The sequence below is a fragment of the Rhipicephalus microplus genome, chromosome 1 (genome assembly GCF_043290135.1).
Source record: "Rhipicephalus microplus isolate Deutch F79 chromosome 1, USDA_Rmic, whole genome shotgun sequence".
NCBI lineage: Eukaryota > Metazoa > Arthropoda > Arachnida > Ixodida > Ixodidae > Rhipicephalus > Rhipicephalus microplus.
The window spans coordinates 278854913-278873806 of record NC_134700.1 but is presented as its reverse complement, the minus strand read 5'-3'; the positions used below and the strand labels follow the sequence as shown (position 1 = coordinate 278873806).

The 18894-nt window shown below is 46.7% G+C and overlaps 1 protein-coding gene across 1 annotated transcript; it reads left to right on the top strand.

Moving 5' to 3' along the window:
• The first annotated feature begins 489 nt into the window (after positions 1-489).
• LOC119165266 (cholinesterase) lies at positions 490-16651 on the top strand. The gene is made up of 2 exons (XM_037417451.2): positions 490-2011; positions 16122-16651. Exons 1-2 carry the CDS (start codon positions 492-494, stop codon positions 16288-16290), a joined length of 1689 nt encoding a protein of 562 aa, XP_037273348.2. The 5' UTR covers positions 490-491; the 3' UTR covers positions 16291-16651.
• Positions 16652-18894: the final 2243 nt, after the last annotated feature.

Genomic DNA, 18894 nt, shown 5'->3' with positions numbered 1-18894 from the left:
GAGATTTAGGTTACACTTGCTCGGATATCAAGAAGAAGATGTGTAGAAAGGAATGAAGAAAGCGAAGTTTGTCCGATTACGGTCAGATAAATAAAAACTCTGGCAACCTCGACAAACGGCCTATATTTTGGCATTAAAATTGAATTAGACACTTTCATATTTTGCTCTGAGCCACAGCATCGCAGCTGAGCGTACGTATGCAGTATACTCAATCTCAATTTTCTCGGATGTCTCACAGTGGTTTCTCATTCACTTATTCGAGACGGCATTCAGCGCAACGCGAGAAGGACGCCGGCTTCTGGGAGGAGGCCTCCGAATTCATCCGTCTTCTTCAAGGCCGTGCACACTTGCCGCATCGTTTGCTTGAACATCTCTCTCGCTAGAACTACGTCATTAATTATGCTCTCGTTTCTCGTTGCGACCTTCCTTCCAGAGGAACCCAGATTTGAAAGCAGAAAAGAAAGTCTTCCGGCTCAACAGCCACACTCACAATGTTGTCCGGCAAGAAACAACCCCTCCTGCTGCCGTTTGGCGCACTCCTGTTGTGCTGTATAAAGCAGAATGCTGCGCAGGACTACATCACGGTAAAGACGGTCAACGGGCACGTTCGTGGCATGCTCCTAGACGTGGACGGTGCGTCCGTCGCGCAGTTCCTCGGCATACGGTACGCGGAGCCCCCCGTTGGGCCACTTCGCTTCCGGAAGTCCCTCCCTGCCCGTTCGTGGAAGCCCGAGACTCTGGACGCCCTTGAATTCGGAAGTCCGTGCGCGCAAGCCAACGGCTCTTTGCCTCCGGTGTCGTGGCTCGTCCCGCGAGACAAAGTCAGTGAGGACTGCCTCTTCCTCAATGTCTGGTACCCGATGGGCGAGGGCCAGGACAACCTCGGAGTCCTCGCGTGGATTCACGGGGGCGGATATCGCGCCGGCACGGCATCCGATCCCGACTTCGACGGTAGAAAGCTTGCGGCTGTCGGAAACGTCGTTGTGGTCACCATCAACTACAGGCTCGGATCATTCGGCTATCTCTACACCGGGCCCGGCACGTCGACAGGCAACTACGCCCTCTGGGACCACAACTTGGCCCTCCGCTGGATAAGGGACAACATCGCAAGATTCCGCGGTGATCCCCGACGAGTGACGGTCTGGGGTGAGAGTGCCGGCAGTATAGCCATCGGTTCTCTGCTCTTGTCGCAGCAGAACGCGGGTCTCATTCACAGGGCCGTACTCTCCAGCGGTAGCAATTTCTGGCTCTTACCGCCCATGAACCGAGCCGGTCACGAGTTTGCCGACCGCATTGCTGGGCACGTGGGTTGCCTGGACTCCAAGAAACCTTCTTCCAAAACACACCCTGCCCAAGTGGTCCGGTGCCTGCGGTCGGTGCCGGCCGACGCCATCATCGACGCTGAGCAAACGCAGTTTCCCGACGACCTCGTCACGTTCCGACCTTCCTTCGGCGACCAGTACCTCCCACTGCCGGACCTGACGACTCTGTCTAAGAGCATGTTCATTCCTCTGGACAGCCTGCTCGCTGGTGCCGTCACCGAAGAAGGCAGCCTCTTTCTATATTTCAAGGACCACGTCCTCTTTGGCCCCTCGATGCCCAAGCTGACCAGGAAGCAGGCCTTTGACTTCGCTCTCGAACACTACTTAGGCGCCCTGCCCGAAGGCGTTCAGACGATGATGAAGGAGTTCTACCATAACAACGTCACCAGCGACGAAGACTCGGGAGGTGTGTTCCGGTCGCTGATGGACATGGTGGGCGACTACCTCATCATGTGTCCAACCAAGTTCTACGCGGAGCTTTTCGCAAAAACCAATCGGCCCGCCTACTTCTACATGCTGGACCACAGGTCCGAGAAAGGTCGCTTCCCGCCTTACATGGGATCGATGCACTTCGAGGACGTGCAGTACTTCTTTGGCCTGCCCTTCGTATTCCCCGACCGACACACGGACGAGGATCGGGCTTTCAGCCTACTCTGCATGCGAGTCATCGGTTCGTACGTCAACACAGGGTGAGTGTCTCGCAGATGAGAAGAATATACGGGGGCGTTATTCGGGATGAAAACGGAATGCTTAGCTCAGCGAAGCCAGCGAAATAACAATAATTCCTCGATATCGGACGGCTGGTGCAAACAGTGATTTCGTATTCATGACATGCGTGTATGCACACTGCGAGGCACGTACCGAATCTCCGCAATGCGAAGGCTGTCCGTGCAAGAGGTGTGGACAGCTCTGTCGGCCAGGTTCTCTGTGGTCATTCGTATGCTTGCAACGTGCGACAAATGCGATGAGTTTAACGCCTTCCTCTGAAGCCGATGTAATCGGATTCCACTGCATTTTTCACCCTCATCCCTTTGTAATTTATGCGTCCGTTTCTCAGCATTTCTTTAAAGAAGGCTGTCATCGTGTTTTGTGAACGTGGCACGTGTTTCTTCTATAACTAAACGTAGTGGGAGCCCTAATTAGTATTCTTATCTTCGCACACTCGTTTTATCAAAGGCAAAATTTAAGCCTCCAGCCTGGCTGGTAATAGTGAATCAATGAAATGAACTGCTGTTAACGTTTGTCCTCTTTGTTTTTTCTCCACATCTGCTGTCTTTTTCTGCGCTATTTCATCAGTCAGCCAGTGCCAACCAGTTCAACTATCTGCTTCTTTAGTAGTGTTGTCAAATATGATGTGCAAATTCCTTCGTTTGATTTCGTTTATTCCTCATGCCGTGCACTATATAGCCACGATCGGCTATATAGCTTAAACGCTAACGCATGTGGGTTGAGCGCCTCTCGGGCCATTATTGAAGCGATGGAAGAAATAACCTTGTAATATACTCTTACAGTGCACTTGCCCTATCTAAACCACGCTTAGTGGATGTCGCACAGCTAAGCCTAGGTACGCGGTTTCGATTTACGGCGACGGCAAACACAATCGATGGAGCGGATATGTAATAATATCCGAGTACTTAAATAACATCCGTCGACCATCCATGTAAATAGCATTCGTGTGCTTAAATTTAGGGTCTCGCTAAAAAAACTCCAGGTGTTCGAAATTCGGAATCCACTGCGGCGCACCGCGTAATCAAAATGTTGTTTTGGCTCGTAAAAAACAGATTAACGAAGTATTTTAACCTGCCCAGTACAACAAAATGTCAAGAAATCTTTATCTTGTAAGCTTGTGTACGGTATTGCGTCATTGCCTCATGTACTGCAGCCAGGTGAATTATACTTCATTTTATACGTAATATGAGTTAAATGACGACAGACATCTAGACGAGGTAACCGATATTACCGACATTAACAAGGTAACCGACATTACTATATGAGGCGTTTTCTGCTGCTAGGGCGCGCATAACAGGCTGCCACCCGCACGTTCAGGCCTTAAAGTATCTGGCCGGTGTTTTATATAGGCGTGAGCAGGGTTCCCCTTCAGAGAAGGCGAAGGTTTTGTCGCAGCGCCCCCCTTCAGTATGAAGTGAGTGTATGGGGCAGACACCTTGAGCCCCCCCCCCCCCCACTTGGTAGAAAAGGGTAGTAACCGACCCCCCCCCCCTCGTGCACACGCCTATCTGTGGTGGCCCAAACCTTGCGTCTTTCAAAACACAATCATCAATTACACTGTTTAATGCCATTCCCCTCATTCGTGGCGATCGGTCAATCAGAGGGACGGAACAAATCCGTCAGTGATTTCACGTCACGTTGCAAGAATATCAATATGTGATAGCCCTAGGACAAACTCGCATACATCATGCTTCGCTTTAGAGCCGCAGACTATTCCTTTTCATTGGTCTTAATCTTCTAGCAGCCTTGCTGAAATAACGGCCTTTGAATGTTCAATGCTGCAGAAGACGCGTGAAAAACCAATTCGGTGTGACGATAGGGCTATACATCATATATTAGGCGCTGGGTTTCCAAATAGTTTTCTACAGCCACTATTTTTAGTGGGTCACTCCTTGCGTGGCTAATATGTAGACACGTGTTCACGTAGCGTTGTCTATTTCGGGCACCTGATTGCATTCTGTGTGCGCGTGGACATATATGCATATGCTTGCCCAAGAGCGTTTCGATCTACAGTTATAGCTCGCTCGCCATGATTGAGTGTCTCGCTATATATATGTAATCTTAGCGGTGCCTGCTCGACGAAAAAAAAATACTCAAAAATATACGCGGTATGACGTGCTTCACGAAAATTCAAAAAGAGGGATACTCCGAAAATCGTTCTCCGAAGAAAGTAACTCGGCCCTGCGAAGCATAAAGTATATATATATATATATATATATATATATATATATATATATATATATATATATATATATATATATATATATATATATATATATTATATATATATATATATATATATATATATATATATCGTTCATGTATAATCTTTGCTTCCTTGTCTGTCTCAATATCACGGGTAATATAGCAACTCGTACCTTCTTTTACGCGCCTAATCCCCGTTTTACATCTTTACCTGCTGTTCATTATTATTTTCTTTCGTTCTTTTCTCGCTATACCAGCGTCGTTCTTTAATGCAAATTTTGCGCAAGGAAAGCGGAATCTGGCGTACGCCTTCATGTGGTAGTATCACAGGCAGCGCGGACTGGGCTATTCACTTGGCTGAAATTTGCCAAGTGAAGTTCTTCGTTTTCACGGGAGCTTGCTCCGTGATTCCTCGTTTCCGATGATGATGCTATTTCACTAGTCCGCTTTCGTGCGCGAGTCAGCGAGCTTTAAAGTGACGACGGAAACGCGTAGATCTTAACGGCTCTCTTACAGGTATTTTTATTATTTTTCATGGGTTTATTCTACGACACGCTGAATATTTATAGTCGTCATATTTGTCTTCGGTTTCGTGCACATGACGTATGCTCTTCTCTTGCATTTCCTTCACTTTTTTCGCTTTTCGTTTTTGCTCGGGGTATATGGCGGCATACTCAGGGCGCTGGCATTATCATCAACGAAATTCCTGCTTTAAAGGGGCTCTCCAAAACCTTTTCAAGTAATCATCGAATAACTCCGTTAAAAGAACTTATTATAAGCTTCACGTACCAAAACTGTTGGGGAAAATCTTGGAGGATGCTTGAGCCTTGTCTTCCAGTGTAGAACGTGACAGTGTAATGCGGCCCCATGTACATCAGCTTCTCAATTTCTATAAGCACAGCTTCGGTACTCGGTGGATGCTTCAATCATGCCGCAAGAAAACAAACATCTGTGTGCGTTACATTGGCCGTTTGAAACTATCCTAGAACTCCTGCTGCAAGTACAGTTGCAAAATGCCCACAGCGTCATTATTCTTCCTCATACAAATCATCAAACGACTCGGCAACACGCCCATATTCGTAGCTGCTCACTTTGCTGGTACTTTTGCAACTTCTCAGCACTTTGTGATGCGCAGCTGCTCACTTTGCTGATATTTTTGCAACATGTCAGCGCTTTGTGATGGGTGGGCCTTCAATGCCCGCACTCGTTGTGCAATTCACACGTCTTGACGCCTGGCTTGATTCTACGCTTCTGCCCCGCAAGCATTAAGGAAACTCCTCCCTTTATACGCTAAATTCGTATATAGTGTTTCTTTTTTTTTCGAAGCTGTTTTAAGCAATAGCATGACTCCGCTGTTTGCCCCGTAGGCGACCTGCCTTCGATTCTCACTCGAATCAAAGATTTGTTTTCAATTTTTAGTATTTATTAACATGGAAATGTTTAATACCAGGGTCCACTAAGGCTTCAGTGATATATTTCGTCGCGGGAATGTCATAGAAAAAAATGCGCATGATCGGATAGCAAGGGAAAACTTGAAAAAAAAAAGTTTTGTCAATGGAAGTTTAACACGCGACGACATATGCCGGGCACGCCAACCACCATGATCATTGTTCACTCATCGTGGGTGCTTTTCAAACAAACCCTCACGCTTTCCTCACACAGTGGTCTCGGTCGATGCGATGGTGTCGGCGCCTGGTTTCTGGAAGTGAAGTATAATGTCTGATTAACGCGTGGCCTCAGCGATCAGCTTCTGCGAGATGTTATTCATACGCGTCTGTCCAATTCGTCACCTTCCCAATAAGAGAAACACAATTTTCATAACGCCTTAGAGTGGTCCTGCAACACTTTTTAAGTAGCCATGGGATGCATTTAATAAGGGAGCTTGTTACCTCACGAACTTCAATCACCGCAAACATTTCTAGAATCTGTCCAGTACAATCAGAGTTACAGTGATTTGTCGGCGATTGCTTTCTCTCATCCCGACGAAAGCGCTGGAAGTTAAACATAGAAGGATTGAATGCGGCACGAAAATACGTCACGTGAGGCTTAATGAGCACTTTCTCCCCTCTTTTTTTTTGAATGTGTGGTTTTTTATTATTATTGCAATTCCGCGTGCTCGCACGTGCAGGTCGCGGCCTTCCGTGGCGGACAACTCCCGAGCGCGCCATACTCAAATCAGCCAATGACGATACTCTGACCTGTGACGTAATGATTACTTAGTATATGACATCATTTGTCGGGAGGGAGAAGAGAAAGCAAGCTTTATCAATGATAATTGATTGCGAATTCCAGGCCGCCTGCTGCGCTGTAATATTGGGATAGCGTGGTGTCCTCGAGGGCCCCGACTACCGATCGGCAGCGTTTTCCGACTATGTTGAACAAGTTTCGCAGGGCCCCTTTAACACACCTCGTGAAGGCAACCTTATAGCCCAAGCCACGGCCTCGCTCATAGCATTCTTCCGTATTAAGCATTCTCCCGGTTATGTATGTATGTATGTATGTATGTGTGTATGTATGTATGTATGTATGTATGTATGTATGTATGTATGTATGTATGTATGTATGTATGTATGTATGTATGTATGTATGTATGTATTACTACATACATACATACATACATACATACATACATACATACATACATACATACATACATACATACATACATACATACATACATACATACATACATACATACATACATACATGCATACATGCATACATACATACATACATACATACATCATGCATACATACATACATACATACATACATACATACATACATACATACATACATACATACATACATACATACATACATACATACATACATACATACATACATACATACATACATACATACATACATACATACATACATACATACATACAAGGGATGGACAGACTCACGCCTTAAGGAGCTTCGCCCCTAAAGCGAGACGCGATCCTCGTTTCGTTTCTCTCTGTAGCCCAGCCGCCATGCTCAATAACTATTACATGGCGCGTAATGGCGACCTTAGCTCAAGTTCGGCGCCCAATCAGCGATGCTCTTCTGGCTGCCAAACAGCTTCCTCTAATTGTGCTCCCATCGGTAACTCCTAAAGCTACCACAAACACTTGTTTAATCATTCGGCATGAACGCTATCAGTCACGATACAGATGCACCACCACGTGGTGCATCCACGTTAACCAGTGCTATAGCTGTCAAACGCAGATGTAATGTGCAAACTATTGTATATCATCATCATCATCATTATCTTCTTCTTCATCATCATCATCATCATCATCATCATCAGTGCACAGTTCACAGTGCTTTATTTTCGTCTTATAGGAATCAACCACCTCTTTCTTTTTTCGTCGATTTTTCGGTCACGGGCTAGACAATCAATTTTCTCTCACAACTAACGACGCATACCCCAACGCTGACACCGGAATTCCTGCGAAACGAGCTATTTATCACTGTCGCGTTGATACTGCTGTGTTGTAAATTCGTACCAATATTACGCACTGCAACCAATTAAAGAAAACAGTGTTCGGCCTGATTTGAAGTGAAAAAAACTAAAGTTTTTTTTTCTAATAGCTTGAAGACTGCAGAAAGCTTCTTGAACAAAACATTTTAAAATCCATCGAGTACAAGCGGAGTTGGTGATCTGTCGCAAGCGTTGAGTGCTTTCTCTCTCCTTTCGTGCTATGGTGAGCATGCTGAAAGCTACGAACTGAAGATTATTTCAAGGAGGCAAGAAGATGCGTCCCTTCGTCATCACACGTCATGGCCTTTTTTTTTTTTTCTTCAAACGTGCGGCTTACTTTCAGTGCGATCGCGATCGTGCGTGCGGGCATGTGGCGGTATCCCGCGGCGGTCGTGTTAACTATGCAGCTCTTGCTGCTTGAATCAGCCGTTCGGTTTATGACATAGTTTTGCGCGAGAATAGAGAAAGATTTCTCGAAGGCATTTAGAACTATGATGGGTGCCGAGAATTAATTTTTGAGAGAGTTTAAAAATTAAATGTAAATCCTCAGCCACGTCCTCCACTATTATTTTTGGCTCGCCTGTTTTCAGGAGTCTCGACTACTCATCGACAGTGCTTTTTACCATGCTGAAAAAAAGTTGCAGGAAACCTTTAGAATATATTTAGGTTTAAGTTTTCGGCAAAAACCTAAAAAACACCCGGCCTGCACGGAACGCGCAGCACACTCACAGCAAAAGCTCGAAGAGTGACCTTACAGAGCCTTTTCTAAACACTATTTGGGATGCTACAAGGAGCACACTGCTGGGTACCCAATAATCAAAACTTTTTTGTAGTAGGCCAGCGTTCACTAGTCGATCCTTCGTCATTCTTTGGAGCAGCGTGGTATCCGCTGCACACTTGTTAGGATTTTGGTGAATTTTTCGTATGCTTTGGCTGACGTCGATGAAGAATTAATTCTGCCAGAAGTGGGTATGCGCCACATTTATTAGGTGATCAAGAACAAGTTTTCTCATGGGTTGGAGTATTTGATGACCCAGTCGTTACGCAATTCGCATTGTGTGACGCCTGGATGTTCGTTTTATGTTATAAAACGCTTTATTACTCATATTACCACGATTTCTTTCCCGACACCAAGCCTGCCTAAAGCCTGAGTGGTAGAATACTGTACTGGCACGCAGCGAAGCCGGGTTCGAATTCTATCGTGTAATTGGTGTTTTTTTTTTATTTACTGAGTTCCAAGCACTGGCGTGGCACAGAGGTGGAATACTGGGAGCCGCGCGTGACCCGTGTTCTGATCTCATAACAGCTTTCCGAGTAAAACATCACCAAAACCGCTTGGCCTTCGTCCAGGAAGCATAACGCCAACATCGGTGTCATCATGATGATGTCACCAATCTACGTGGCGCATCGGCATCTGTATCGATAGCTGACTGACATATTCAAGTACTGATGTCTCGCTTGAATCAGCAAGATGGCAAGTTGGGCCAGTTGCATTACGTTAATAATTGAAAATTTTGTTGAAGCGCACTAAAAAACGGACGGACAGAAGAGGCTGACAAGGACAGCGCTTGCTTCACAAAGAAGCGCTGTCCTTGTCAGCCTCTTCTGATTGATATATGGGGTTTAACGTCCCAAAACCAACATATGATTATGAGAGACGCCGTAATGGAGGACTCCGGAAATTTCGACCACCTGGGGTTCTTTAACGTGCACCCAAATCTAAGCACACGGGCCTACACCATTTCCGCCTCCATCGGAAATGCAGCCGCCGCAGCCGGGATTCGAACCCGCGACCTGCGGGTCAGCAGCCGAGTACCTTAGCCACTAGACCACCGCGGCGGGGCTTGTCAGCCTCTTCTACCATTCGTTTTTTTTTTTTTGTGCGCTCAACAAAATTTTCAAGCTTGAATGAACCCTCGAGTGAGAGAATGACATTTCTGAGCAGGGTCGAGTGCAAAGCGAGAGCGTTCGGGAATGCGGCTGGACTAACATGCCAGAAGTTCTTGCTAACTATATGATGTATAGCGTGCGAACTTTTTGAAGTAATCCTCATCATCAGCGTGACTACGTTTACTGCAGGGCCTCTCCCGTGTTCCGCCAGTCAACTCGGTCCTGTGCTTGCTGCTTTCATTTTTCACCCGCAAACTTCTTAATCTCATCTGCCCACCTAACTTTGTCTCCCCCTAACCCGCTTGCCTTCTCTGGGAATCCAGTTAGTTACCCTTAATGACCAGCGGTTATCCTGTCTACGCGCTACATGCCCGGCCCATGTCCATTTCCTCTTCTTGATTTCAGCTAAGACATCCTTAGCCCCCGTTTGTTCCCTAATCCACTGTGCTCTCTTCTTGTCTCTTAAAGTATACACCTACAATTTTTATTTCCATTGCTCGCTGCGTACTCTTCAATTTAAGCTGAACCCTCTTTTTAAGTCTCCAGGTTTCTGCTCCATAGTTAAGTACCGGCAAGATGCAGCTGCCTTATACCTTCCCCTTGAGGGATAGTGGCAATTTACCTGTCATGATTTGAGAGTGCTTGCCAAATGTGCTCTACCCTATTCTTATTCTCCTAGTTACTTCAACCTCGTGGTTTGGCTCCGCGGTTATTACCTATCCTAAGTAGACGTAGTCTTTTACATCTTCAAGTTCACTATTATCCATCTCGAAGAGCAGTTCTCTTCCGGGGTTGTTGCACATTACTTTCGTTTTCTGAAGATTAATTTTAAGACCTACCTGTCTGCTCTCCTGGCTTGATAATCATGAGTTGCAAATTGTCCCCTGAGTTACTCAGCAATGCAAATGTGATCGGCGAAACGTAGGTTACGAAACGTAGGCACTCTTCATTAACTCTTATTCCTAACTCTTCCCATTCTAGGGCTCTGAAAACTTCCTGTAAGCACGGGGTAAATAGCACTGTTGGAAAGATTGTATCCCCTGCCCTACATCCTTCTTGATTGGTATTTCGTCGCTTTCTTTATGGAGCACTGTGGTGGCAGCTGATCCCTTGTAGACTTGTTCCAGGATGTTTATATATGCTTCGTCGACACCCTGATTGTGTACGTTAATGAACTTTTTTAAGTAAATACAGTTACCTTGGCAGGGGCGCAGCCAGAGTTTTTTTTTATTATTATCAAGTGGGGGGGTGTAAGTTTTAAGGGGGGCGGGTGTTTGTGTGTGTATACGTGTAACGTCTACGAATGCGAAATTGAAAATTTTAAAGAGTGTACGAGTGAACTCTCCTACCCCACCCACCTGGCTGCGGCACTCTAACCTGAGCACATACCCTCACCTTCATCCCAAAAGAGGCCTCGGGCGTCCCTTTCCTCAGTTCAATCTGATTACATTTCTGAAGTTCATTTAACGATCAAATACGTTCAAGTAATGATTTACTGTATAGTGTTCGAAAAGCTCTGGTGAACCCCTTCTTGGGAGGGGGGGGGGGGGGTCATTTATTTTCGGACGCAGACACTTACTCGCCGTAAAGTTCTGTAGCGCGTCAATTCCTGTAGGCTTTGTCTATGATAACTTAGTCAATGTATTCCAGTTTTCTTGCTAACGAAAGATGTCCCGTCCCACCACAACCCCCGTTTATTCCGGCTCGAATATTCTCATAACTTGGGTGCGCGTTAACGAACCCCAAGTGGTCGAAATTTCTGGAGCCCTCCACTACGGCGTCTCTCATAATCATATGGTGGTTTTGGGACGTTAAACCCCACATATCAATCGGTATTCTCGTAACGTCTACGCTTGCACAGTATATAAGTAAGCTATAGTTATAGAGTATATAAGTATATGGTAAGCTTAGTTGTTCTTGTTCCTCGTGACTTATAATGTCGTTGCTAAAACGGCGTCCAGGGACCCAATCGCGGCATACGATTTGATAAGGGAAGAGAGAAACGGAAAGAACGAAGTCGACTGCTCAGTACAAAAAGTTTGCCACGGCGGCGGGTTACAGTGACCCCTCGATCGTTCCGTCGGGCAGACCACGTGATTGATCACCCGCGCCATGCACGGCCGTCAACACAAAATCTTCAGGACTCTCTTGTTCGCCGAAGCGCAGTTTTTAACGACCGACAGGGGCGGTTTTAGCATTTTCCTCACTCGGCCGTGCTCCGGAAATCCGCGCGCGCAGCTCCCCCTCCCCCCAACCCTCTCGAATGCATGCGTTATTCATCCTCGTTATTTCTCCGAATCAAGTAGCGGCCCCGCCTTTAATGCGACTGTTGACAGTGATGCATAGCCGGCGCGGAAAGCACCTTCATTGCGCTCTCGCTGTCAGATGTTGTTAACGCTGTAGGCACCACCACCGATGCTTGTTAACGTGACCCTCCAAGACGCGTACAAAGATTTCTCATTAAACCAACAGACATGGTTGTCGTGACTAGGCCTGTGTCCGTACGTCTGCGTGTATATTATAGTTAGCGCACTTGGCGTATAGTGTACCTGTCAGCAGTAGCGCCACCATAATTTTCTCAAAGGGGGTGGGGCGAGTACTATATTTCGTCTATATTCCCACGCGTGTTTGTGTGCGCGCGCGAATAAGTACCCATGCAAGAATGTAAATATTCTGGAAGGTGCGTGCAACGCCCCAGACTCCACCCCCCCCCCCCCCCCCGGCCATGCCAGTGATACCTGGTGTGTGCCGACGAGAGGACAAGATGTTTCTAACAAGGGGAAACAATCTGGAGTGAGCACTACGTATATGATATATTGCTGTCGCAAATGGAGTTGTATTCATAAGATTGCACGTGCGGTAATTACTTCGTTGCTGCTAGATTCCCTGTGAGGATGAGTAATCTGCCTGCTAAGCCATGCGACTTGTTTATTCTTATGTTGATCGCATAGGTAGTTGCAGTACAATGCTATTGTGGGGATAACTGAAATAAAAAAGGCCATTCAATTAAAAGTAAATGTATAGACTCGTTCACACCTCGATAATTCAGCTTCATCATCATCATCAACATCATCATCAGCCTGACTACGTCCACTGCAGGACAAAGGCCTCTCCCATGTCCCGCCAGTTAACCCGATCCTGTGCTTGCTGCTGCCAATTTATACCCGCAAACTTCTTAATCTCATCTGCTCACCTAACCCTCTGTCTCCCCCCAACTCGCTTGCCTTCTCTGGGAATCCAGTGAGTTACCCTTAATGACCACTGAGCGGTTATCCGGTCTACGCGCTACATGGCCGGCCCATGTCCATTTTCTCTTCTTGATTTCAACTATGATATCCCCAACCCCCGTTTGTTCCCTAATCCACTCTGCTCTCTTCTTGTCTCTTAAGGTTACACCTACCATTTTTCTTTCCATTGCTCACTGCGTCGTCCTCAATTTAAGCTGAACCCTCTTTGTAAGTCTCCAGGTTTCTGCTCCGTAGCTAAGTACCGGCAAGATACAGCTGTTATATACCTTCCTCTTGAGGGATAGTGGCAATCTACCTGTCATAATTTGAGAGTGCTTGCCAAATGTGCTCCACCCCATTCTTATTCTTCTAGTTACTTCGATCTTGTAGTTCGGCTCCACGGTTATTACCTGTCCTACCTCTTCCCAATCCTCCTGCCTATTCCCTAAAAACACGAATACTATGCCATTCCCAGACGAATTTAGGACTTAAAGTCAGCGGGGATAGGGGCAGAGGGGTCCAGCCCCCTTTCAATGTTTAAGAAAAGGGGGGGGGGGGGGGCTCGGTTTTTTCAAGACTGGGGAGCAGCCAGAAATGTTTCGAGTAGGGGAAAGGGGGCCTCTTGATTTCGCGAGGGGTGCCCGGTTGAAGTGGCTATTTTCCGCTCTCTCTGTCATGATGAAATCGTTTGAGAGAGGGGCGCACGGGCCTTTGTGCCCCCCTAGCGTGCGTGTGTGTGTGTGTGTGTGTGTGTGTGTGTGTGTGTGTGTGTGTGTGTGTGTGTGTGTGTGTGTGTGTGTGTGTGTGTGTGTGTGTGTGTGTGTGTGCGTGTGCGCGTGCGTGTGCGTGTGTGTGTGTGTGTGTGTGTGTGTGTGCGTGTGCGCGTGCGTGTGCGTGTGTGTGTTCCTGATTCGAAGGGGGTCCCTATCAGCGCCCGCTAGGCTTGTCTAAATGTTAAAAGTTGGCACATATCCCCTTCATTTACGTTGTAGCATGATATATCGCAGGGACGGCTCAAGCGTTATCTCAGTGTCACCCATAACGCGTGTTTCCGTGCGTCAAATGCCGGACTAATTTATTGGAAGGCTGAAGCTCGCTTGACCCAGTATGCGAGTTTTCATGAGTGCTTGTTCCGAATTCATCATTCCAGTTTCTAACCGGCCACGGGTCCGACAGCGCTTCCCGGCGTCGTGAAGTATTTAACGACACAGGCATCGAGTGACTCGATAAAGCGCGTCTGACGCGGTGCCTTAACATACATGAAATATTTGAGCCCCCTCAGAGGAGCGTCTCGGTTTCCTAAGTTCGAAGGAAATTCTCAACAATGCGCTTCTTTCGTGCGCGTGTATATGCGCGTTCTAGATCGTCTCGGAGTTCGAGAGCTGCTGGCTAATTCAACGTAACAAGCAGCCTCGGCCTCACTCAATCTACACTCTGGCACACCGGGCGTGCGCAAGCCGAAACACGGCATTGACGCAGTTCCCGGAACAATCGAAATGCTCTCCTACACACATCTGATCAACCCGGAATTTTTCCCCCGAATCGTCTCAGGGCTGGCAGCGATAACTTGAGCCGGACTAGGTAATTAGGTGAGGCGCGTGGCTTTGGCGGCCCACTCATTCATTCCGTAAATTACTCAGCCTGGGGCTTGGCGCGGAGGTCAGTTTTGTATAGAGAGGAGAATTCTTAAGGAGCTGCGTGCAGTATAGATACACCCTCAAAAAGACCCAACCCCACGACCATTCTCGTCCCCGCCCCCTCGGTGCATGAAGGAACTGAAGGGCCTTCACGCGTATAAAGTAGGCAGGTGTCGATCGTTGAGTACCGTGCGAAGTCGAATGCTCGAGACTTTTGTGTCGCTTTTCGAAGTGATGGAGTGGGCGTGGTTCCCCGAAGTCGCAGTATATAAAGCTTTTGAACGGCAAGGAGGATACGGGATCGCAAACGCTGACGTCACAACTACGGCCCTGCATATGACGGCGCCCAGGTAACTGCTTCATATATATATATATATATATATATATATATATATATATATATATATATATATATATATATATATATATATATAACAGAAAAAGTGTATAAGGGCTCGTTTTTCCGTGTTTTCGGCACAATAATAATGAGATCTAACAGACAATAACGCCAAGGAATGTATAGGAGAATTTGTTAGACCCAAATGTAATGTAAATGTGAAGAAAGAAAAGTGGGTGAGAAGGTAACTTGCCGTGGGCAAAAACGAAACCTGTGACCTTCGAATAACGCGTCCGATGCTCTGCCAACCGTGCTACCACGGCGGCTATCCACCCACCACCATCCCCGCCATTTTATTGTGTATATACGTAAATTAAACGTGGCAGTGTCAGTAAGCACCGCCAGTGGCCATGGCGGCGAGTGTGGCACACTCTTCGTGAGCGTGTTTGGCGTCACGGAGCATGTTGCTCATTACGAGCTGGCAGCTGACTAATGGTCCCTCTTATACAACCTAAAGGCACCAAGTCTGCCAGTAAGAGACCCTCGCTAATGAATCGATGAAAGAAGTGTATACTATGGGCTCGTTTTTTTTTTTCATGTTTGACACAGTATTAATGTGATCTAACAGATTATAATGACAAGGAAAGTATAGGGGAAGTTATTATACTGAATTGCAATGTAAATGTGAAGTAAGAAAAGTGGGTAAAAATAAATCTCCGTGGCCAGGAACCGAACCTGCGCCATTCGAATAAGGTCGCAGGTTGCTTCCATCGCATCTACTTGAGTCAAGCAATGCGTAAAGCCTAGGGCATGCAAGAAACGCGAGCATGCGGCACGAGGCGCGAGCATGCTCAGTGGGGGGTGGACGGTGGCGCCGACGCCGAAGCGCGACATCGTGCGACTAAGAAATGGTTTGCATTAAAAAAGTAATCTCAGGCATAACATTTTACCCCCTTTGCTCCACCGCGGCGGTCTAATGGCTAAGGTACTCGGCTGCTGACCCGCAGGTCGCGGGTTCAAATCCCGGCTGCGGCGGCTGCATTTCTGATGGAGGCGGAAATGTTGTAGGCCCGTGCGCTCAGATTTGGGTGCACGTTAAAGAACCCCAGGTGGTCGAAATTTCCGGAGCCCTCCACTACGGCGTCTCTCATAATAGTGGTTTTGGGACGTTAAACCCCACATATCAATCAACATTTTAGCCCAGTATATATCTTCAATAGAGCGAAAGACTGGTGCGATAACGATGTTGTTCAGTGATTTACCCATCACATTCCACAACGACTGTTTTCGTGTGTGGCGCAGGACACCGCAGTTACCAGAGGACGACATCGATTGGCCCGTGTTCACCAAGGAGCAGCCGACGCACGTCATGCTGCGCGCGGGAAACAGCAGCGTCGAATGGGGATTCCACGAAGACGGCTGTAACCTGTACAGAAAGATCTACGAGATGCTCAGCATCGGCACTCCCTGACATCTGCCTGGTTGTTTTGGCATCGGTTGTTTTGGCAGGGAGGTTCCATGACACGCACATCATACGCCTCAAAAGATGCAGACATCCATCTGCGCTTCCCTGTACGAACACTTTCTCATGCAGTGGTAACGCTTTGGTGCTTGTTGCATCGGTGTTGGTACCTGGTAACGCGTCAGTACTGAGATACCATATTCATTTTCAAATGTTTTTTTTTAGATATGTTTCTTGGTCAACAGGCAGCTTTTGTATGTACACTTGCGTCTTTATTTATTTGAACAACATTTCACAATATATACTGCCTTTTAATTACCAATGTACGGCGTGTACAACTGAAGTGATTAAGTAAAGAATTCAAGTGAGAGTTTCTATTATTCAAGAAAACACAAAAAAATTAAAGATACTAGCGATCAACTAGACTTTCGCAATGGCAATCAAAAAAATAAACACGACAAACTACGTGTGCCAGACCTGCGAAGTACTCCTGTCTGCAGCTTGGGAACCAAACGCTTTGGGAACCCGAACACGTAAAAGAAAACAGTGCTTCAAGAGTGAGTATATCATAATGTGCTCTTCTGAGCCATGATCCAGTATCGGTGACAATATGCTCACAACAAATTACCTCCTAATCATGTCAAGGGTAGCTCACATATATGCTCGTAGGAACCGTCCTCCATGCCCTTATATATGCTGTGCTGTCCTCCCTGCACTCACAAGTTAATTGCCAGCGTGCGTTGATTAAGCCGAGACATCTGCTCAGAAGTTAATCATGTCTCTACATGGTGAGTATGAATTAATTAAACCCGCTGTGGTAACTGTTGTGAAGGCAATCTCATCTTCGTTGAGCTAATGTAATCACACCATACTAAACCTAATAGAAGCGAGACTCACCTTCCTAACCGGACATGCGAGACAAGGCTTCGACGGGAGTAGAATTAATTAAGTCACTGTCGCAAAGTATATCGCGACGCAATCGCGCAGGAATTGACTACCTTGTGGAGCGATGCGTTGTCACCATGACTGGGAAGAACTTCTAGATAACCATGGTAATGAAACAGAAAAAAAACATCGCTCGCTGTAGGGTAATAAACGGGACTACTGGTCACCCTTTCTTCATCACGTTATATATATATATATATGGCAATAAATTTGAACCCCCTCTCGCCCACCTCAAGAGCGCTGCAGGAGCGGAAGAAGGTGGGGAAAGTGGAGGGGGATCGCGTAACCACCTCGGATACATGAACTCTTCAGTTTGAACGTTTAAACAGACTAAAATACCCCCCCCCCCCCCACTTCAATGCCAAATATATGAACAAGACTCTTCGAACGGAAACGTACCCTGACCCTGCCTTTCTGTACAAGCTTTATCCTGAGGTTTATTTAACTCGTCTACGAAATTACGAAATGTGGTGGTTTAGAGCCACCTTACACCACGTGCTCTAAAAGCGCCCTTCAGTACGTGGCACCGATACAGCATCGTCCAGCAAGTGGGACTCCTCTCTGCGGAGTCCAGACATAACATCACTACGTTAGGCTGTCCAGAAGACCCACGGTGTGGCCTGCCGTGTGTTAGGGCACACGCCTTCAGAATTTTAAGCATAAAGTTTTTCCAAACCAAACCAAACGGCAGGAGGTTGCCTGGAGACAACTACAGGCACGCGCACGCCTAGCACGCACAGTCGCGCGCACATTGGCGTGCGCTGAGGGGGATTGATTGATTGATTGATTGATTGATTGATTGATTGATTGATTGATTGATTGATTGATTGATTGATTGATTGATTGATTGATTGATTGATTGATTGAAAACTTTATTGAACTACATACAATATACTCTCGCTTGTTGGCTTCAGCACCATGGTATGAGGAAGTTTTTAAAAACTAAAAAGAAAGGTGGGTGATCTGACACTGGTCAACTTCCTGGGCAGGGCATGGCCGTCGTGCACAAGACAGTGCGCCACATCTTCATCCTGGCTCTGATGAGTGGATCTTCGAGTGTCCAGTGGATAGTCTCATACACGTCTTGTTGTATGGGAGGCAGGGTAAGTTGGGTTTTTCTCATAATAGCAGCTCGGCTTGATTCGTGAACGGGGCATTCCCAGAGGATATGCTCCGTCGTTGTTGGCGCATTGCATGTAATCGCAGTTGGGCGTCAGAGTACTTTGTCGGCTATATTAAGATGTCGGCTATAGCTACCGAGATTGTATTGAGGCTTTGCGTTTGTAATCTTCTGGGTGTGACCTCTCAAAGGCGGGTGCATCTTGGGGGCGGGGCTGGAATGGCATCGTGTTTTGTAGCTTCTTTTAATTTAGCCCTCATTTTTTGCTGGCGCTGCACTTTAGCACGGTAGTTTGCATTCGTGGGCCTCATCTTGAGTCATCGCTACGGCCTGCTTCGAACTGTCATCCCACTCGTCTTTTTCTTTTCTTTTTTTACCTCACAATAAAGAATAACTCGTTCCTTGTAATGATGCGCTGCAAGGCTCGTTGATGAACTAGTTCATGTCCCTGTATATTGGTGTGTCCAGGAATCTAATGAATTCGTTCCCGGACTGTTTGTTCTTGAAGTTGGGCGGCATTGTGCAGGACGTACCTGGTGTACGCTGGT

Coding starts and splice junctions, on each gene's coding strand:
- LOC119165266 (XM_037417451.2), top strand. CDS start 492: ATGTTGTCCGGCAAGAAACAACCCCTCCTGCTGCCGTTTGGCGCACTC. Junction 2,012..16,121: donor GGTTCGTACGTCAACACAGG/GTGAGTGTCTCG, acceptor TGTGTGGCGCAG/GACACCGCAGTTACCAGAGG.